Below are 6,157 nucleotides of genomic sequence, written 5' to 3' on the forward strand. Positions count from 1 at the left end.
GTAGCCAGACTTCTAAATTAAAACAACAAATACACACGTTTAAGTCATCAAAAGAACAAAATACTAATGTTTTTCATTTAAATGCAAACTAATCCCCCTAAAGCAAAAGTTCTCATCTTTAGTTGTATAGTTCTCATTTTTGTTTGGATAATCCACTTGAGGATTTTTTTAAACCTCCAGTGTCAGAGGTTCTGACATAATTGATCTGAGGTGCAACCTAGAGATCGGGTTTTTTAAAGCTCCTTGGTGATTCTGACATGCAGCCAGGGCTGAGACACCCCCCCCGCCGCTTACAGCACAGCTCTGATCTGTCATCCTGATTTTCCACCCTGTTTCTTTCCACACGTACCTTAGAGGTTGGTATATCTTTGCATAACTCGTTTTTTACATGTAAGTTTTTACATGCAACTCACTATTCCCGCACCTCCCCTCATCTGTCCTTTCACCCTTCCCCTTCCTATAGAACACTCTTCACCTGCCACAATCCTATACACCTTTAAAGATCCATCTCCAATGCCAACTTCACTACATGCTTTCGTTTTCCTTCTGCCCCCTACTGTCCCATCTGGAGGGCTTACAGTATCCTCTTATCTTCTGGTAGATGCTTAGTATTGAAGGAATGAGTGAATTGCTGATTTAACAATAATTCTTTAAGGCTAAATAAGTAAAACTTCCTTTAGGGCAGTGCCTTTCTATGCAAATTGGAGTTTTTCTTGAGCTTAATATGCACAGCAACATTAATAGTAACCTTATGTAAAGAACTTTTGGGTTTTAGCCCAGGAAGCATTAAACACCCAGGACACTGCACAGTCACTTGCTCTATTCTTGCACACCCGGCCTTGAATTGCTGTGGCCCACACTAAGCCCACATGACTCTCCATGTTTTCATCACACCTCATATAGCATCCTCGCAGCTCTAGAGACTGACAGCCCCACCTATCCACACCCAGCCTTGATAACCACATTTTTAGCTATTGTGGGTGCTTCTTGGTACTTCATGTGGGCATTTTCTGCCTCTGACCATGAAGATGTATTCCCCTTGCCTTCAACAGACGAATGGACAGACTTGAAAATCACACGTGGTGTGTCTCCTTTTCCTCCCTGTGCACCTTGGTACTAACTCTGTGGATTGCCAGAGGGGGAGTTCAATAATAATAGCAATATTATCTATAGTTAGATCCACCCATCCACCCCTAATAGATTCTGTATGCTAACTTATTTTATAATATGCCATGTTGAATTTCCTGGTAGATCAAATTATAAGTTGGAATTAACCTTACTGGGTCCATGGCCAAGTCCCATTTTACAGACTTAAAAAGGACTTTCTTGTAAGGAGAAATGAGGTTGGATTATGGTACCTTTTCTATGTTTTTACAGCCATGTCTTAGCATGTGACTCTAGCCATCCAACTCACCACAAGCAATGTAACTATTTCTCATTTTCTTTCTGGTTACTTGACAGCATAAGCTTCTTTACAAAACAAATGCAGCACATACTAATCAGATTGAGTGTGGTTTTATTTTCTATTTCACCCTTAACCTACCATAAAGTACAAATGGAGGTGACAGGGATCGACTGGGATGTGTGCGTTCTAACCATTTGTAGCTCAGCCTTTTTCTTATGCTCCTTGGAGGTAGTTGGTCCTTCTAATACAAAAGAACCAAGCTGTTTTATGATTCCCTAAAGAGGGAGCTTTTGACAGGAGGCTATTCCTTCCTAAGCCAAACTTTTGCAGTCTAGTCCCTTTTTCCTTTCCCCTGCAAATGCATGTGCTTTGAACGCCATATGAGTCCCCTCTTTATTCTTCATTCATTACATACTTCATGTTTGGGAAAAACAGAAGTGTTGAAACCTCTAGCACAGCTGTCCTGCCATTTAAGATTAGCTGGCTCTGAAGACCTGGCTCCAGTAGATACTTCAGTGATTTAATGGACACGTTGTGCTGGGCTCTAAAGAATTATTAGGACTTTAATAGGTGAAAATTGAGGGAAAATGGGATTTAAAAGAGTTCAGAGCCAAAATTAAAAAGAGCTTTAGTGACATGCTTAGGAGTTTGGGACTTGTTATACAGTGAGGACTTAATCCTCTTTTTTTCCATTTGCACCAAAACAGCCATGATTCTTTGCCCATTTTGCAGGCCACATTGGATTAAGTTGGGGGGAGAGAGGCAGTCATTAACGATAACTGAGGTCGTCTGCTCAGTTAACGGGAGGACATCATTAACCAGTATTGAGACAAGAGGAAAGCCTTCAGATACGGGTAGGATTGAGGAAATACAATAAACTGGTTTCAGAAAAATTGAGTTTGAAGTGCAGGCTAGCCATAGAGGTGAATTATGTCAATGAGTGGGTGGAAATGCAGTACTCAAGTTCAGGAGATAAACGAAGGCTAAAGAACGAACTTTGAGAGCTATTTAAGTAGAGATGATAATGGAAATACTCAGAATGGGCAGAAGTGGAGGAAAGGACAGTGAGTTAAAGCAGGGCTTCTCAGCTCTGGCTGCCCGTGAGAATCGTGTCACCCAGGGTCCATGCCACACTCTAGACTAAATCTGAATCTCTGGGGATAGAGTCCAGTCATCAACGGTTTTTAAAGCTCCCCAGGTGATTCCAGTGTTATGGCTAAGGTTGGCAACCACTGGTTTAAGAAGACACCCAGGAGAATACAACCACCAGCTGAAGCCAAATGGTTACTTTCCATTAAAAGCCATGTTCAGTATTTTACCTGCTAAATTCTAGTTTTATGTTCTAAATCTTTTACTGGTTACATTGCTGTTTGGATGCATTACTATTTTCAAAGAGGGAAAGTAATTGATGTCAACTGCTTCAGAGGCATTAAGAGCAGCTCACTTAGTAGGCCTCATGTCATGTTTATTATATTGCATTAAATTCTGAAAACTAGGGAAAAAACTCCTTCAGTGGAAGTTGGGCTAGCTGAGGTCTCGTCCCATCCGTATGGTAGATCTTGACTCACCTAATTGTAGAACCGCCACACAGGAGCTTTAATTCACTAGAACATAAGCTTTATTAGGGCAGGGTTGTTTCTCTTTTATGTTCTCTGCTGTATACCAAGCAACCAGAACAGTGCTTGTCTTATAATAATGCTCAGAAAATATTTGTTGCTTATCAACTAATAGTCCATTTTTTTAATTTTAAAGATCTGAAAGTAGAAAGCAGAAAATTTAGGTGACTTACCCAAGGTGACATCATTTATTTGCAGAGCTCCCTACAAATAGTTGAACTAGTCAGATTTGGTGATTTCCTCAGGCCTAGGATTTTGTGAAGTTTCTGTTGATAAAGAAATCCCAGACTCCTTAACACTTGATTCATCCTCTGCCCCCTATATTTGGGAATTTTGTGACACCAGGAAGGGCCTAATGAAAATCAAGCAGTAAGTCTATAGGAATTAATTATTCAGCCTCTCTTCTCTATTATCTTTTGTTTACTTTTTCATGAGAATCTGTGGTTAGGAGAGACTCCTGTGTGTTTGCTCAGAGGCAGACAGGAGGAAGATTTATGGCTGATAGCAAATGTGACTGGTTTCTCTTCCCTTACAGGAGGTCAGTCCTCTCAGCAGCCATCCAACTACGGAATGCAGCAACAGCAAATCAAAGACCGAGTCGGGTGTTTCAAGAGTTAAATCTTTTCTTCCTGTTCCTAGAAGTAAAGTCGCCCAGTGTTCCCAGAACACCAAAAGAAGCAGCAGCAGCAGTAATACAAGGCAAATAGAAATAAACAACAACTCAAAAGAAGAGAATTGGAACTTACACAAAAATGAACTAACGGAGAAACCGAACAAATAGGCCTACCTACAATATTCTCACTATTAACTTCTGTATATTTCACACACAAACCAAGGATGACAAGATGTAAATACCTTTAAATGAATAAAATGTTTTCACTGTAATATAAAGTGTGAGTGCGGGACCACTATTCAATTTTTTGTAAAGACTGTATTTATAACCAACATTTTATTGCTTTTTTGTAATTCCATAGGATTGAACTTCTACACCAAGAAGTTATGCCAACTTTTCAAGTAGTTTTATAATAGAAAAATTGTCATAGTTTCATTCAAGATGTTCAGGGGTATTGCAAAAGAACTGTGTACTGTATATCTATATATGTACATATGTATGTATATTTAAGGAAGTCCATGAATCATACTGCATACTACATGTTAGAAAATGTGTACAACATTGGCTCAGATGACATGACATGTACCATTTAAATGAAGATCATAATGTTATGTTCACTTGATGGGGAATGACTAGAATGGGGCAATAACAAATCATTTCTAAATAGTTATTTTCCATTAAAAGCCATATGATGTATTTTGCCTGTTAAATTCTAGTTTGTTTTAAATCTTTTAGTAGTTACATTGCCATTTGGTTGTACATGTATTTATTAATGCTTATGAGTTTGCATTATGACTCCTGTGAAATATGAAATTATAATGCAATAAAAGTTATCTTTCTTACAAAAGTTTTGTACCTAACTGGTTATAAAAAATACTTGCATAAATGCTTCATAAATTGAGAGTTAACTCCCTCTTCAATATTATTTCTAGTAGCACAACTGATAATAAAATTATGAAAATATTTTCTGGAAGTGTTTCTCCTAAAATTACTGATGAAATTACTTATGTAACTCACAGTTAAAATGCTTTGACACCAAATAAAATATTGATTTAGTGAAATGATTTTGCAGTACTTTCTATGTATAGCTCTTAGTAGTTTATCTGTACAGATAATTCGTGTTCAATTTAGGAATGTTCATATAACTTGTCCTCTATGTTGTATTTCACTAGCTATACACAGAAAGACTCACCCTTATTAAAGTGTTAGATGATTGGGTTAAACATTTAAATGGAGCTCCAGGAATTATGTGCTCACTGAATAAGACACCTTCCTTTTTTTCCATAAATACCAAAAACATGATTTTTACATTAAGAATCATTTACTTGTGTAAGGGTACTGAGAGCCCTTTTTTATGGCCAGAATGGTTATTCACATTGAAGTATACATACTGCATTGATACGATGTTAAACTTTACAAAAATGTCTACAAGTATGTTTTAAAAAACCACAATGTGAAGATTATGTCACATGGGATAAAGCTGAGGATAGGCCTTTCCAGCCAGGAAGAACTAGACTCCAACTCATGTCAGCATTCTTCCTGGGCTTCATTTCTGCAAGGCAAATCCTGGGGTGTAGAGCTCCAACCTCATGCACAGGGAAGTGTGCAGTGAGTTGGGAAGACTAGAGCGAGGGGCAGAGGTTTGGTAAGAGAGGGACTGTGGGAAATAGTCTCAGGCTTAAGCACAATAGGTCCTTTGAGCTGGACTCAAATTATGGGTGCCCTAGTAGTAGTTGATACTCTCAAGGGTTTTCACAAAAGGACAGTAAGCTTGGGAACAAAACAATGCTCTCAAGTCATAGACCAACATACCTCGATTCAGGTGGCTCTAGTGTGTTTTTCTCCTACTTATGTACACCTACTTAGATTACATCCAATTTGATTTGTTAGTGACAAGGCATTGTATTTTATATTAGCTGATTTTCTGAAGATAAGATCATGAGGTGAGAAAACACCAAATTTTGAATTGATTATTAAAATGACCTGTAGTAATTGATCTGTGCAGCTTTGATTTGTCAGTAAAATACAATGTGCACTTTATATAGTTGCAAACTATCTAAACAGGGCATTATGTCAGGGACTTTCAAAATACAGGTAGAGACCTACTGATGTGTCATTATATCAATTTAGTGAGTCACAACTAGCATTTTTAAAATATGGAATAGAAAATGTCAGTCATCACAGTCAATAAAATTAAGAACTATTAGTGAAATTTTGTTTCAATTATGAGGATGTATACATGTATATATATGTGATGTAAAGAATAACTGTGGGTCACAGTCAAAAGTCTTGGAAAGTCAGTACCATATAATGGAACCTAGTGGTGGCAGTAGGGCTGCATTGGGGATAATATGGTCTTTGATGGTAAATGGCCCTGGGGCAGAATTAAGCACTGCCATTTATAAGCTGCATGGCATGAGACAAGTTACCTAATCTTTTTAATTCAGTTTTCTCAGTAGTAAAATAAAGATCATGACAACCCTACAGGTTGTTCATGAGTGTTAAGTTAGATACGGTAAAGCA

The 6,157-nt window shown here is 37.9% G+C and overlaps 1 protein-coding gene across 2 annotated transcripts in view; it reads left to right on the forward strand.

The window, feature by feature from the left end:
- Positions 1-4,363, forward strand: part of CTTNBP2 (cortactin binding protein 2) — a 176,696-nt gene extending 172,333 nt beyond the window's left edge. For both annotated transcript variants that reach the window (XM_063098875.1, XM_063098874.1), the window contains one exon: positions 3,557-4,363. In XM_063098875.1, coding sequence (XP_062954945.1) covers positions 3,557-3,802 — 246 coding nt within the window. In that variant the 3' untranslated portion in view covers positions 3,803-4,363. The remainder of the gene's footprint in view (positions 1-3,556) is intronic.
- The last annotated feature ends 1,794 nt before the right edge of the window (positions 4,364-6,157 follow it).

This window comes from Cynocephalus volans, chromosome 6 (assembly GCF_027409185.1).
Source record: "Cynocephalus volans isolate mCynVol1 chromosome 6, mCynVol1.pri, whole genome shotgun sequence".
In the NCBI taxonomy this organism is placed as follows: Eukaryota; Metazoa; Chordata; class Mammalia; order Dermoptera; family Cynocephalidae; genus Cynocephalus; species Cynocephalus volans.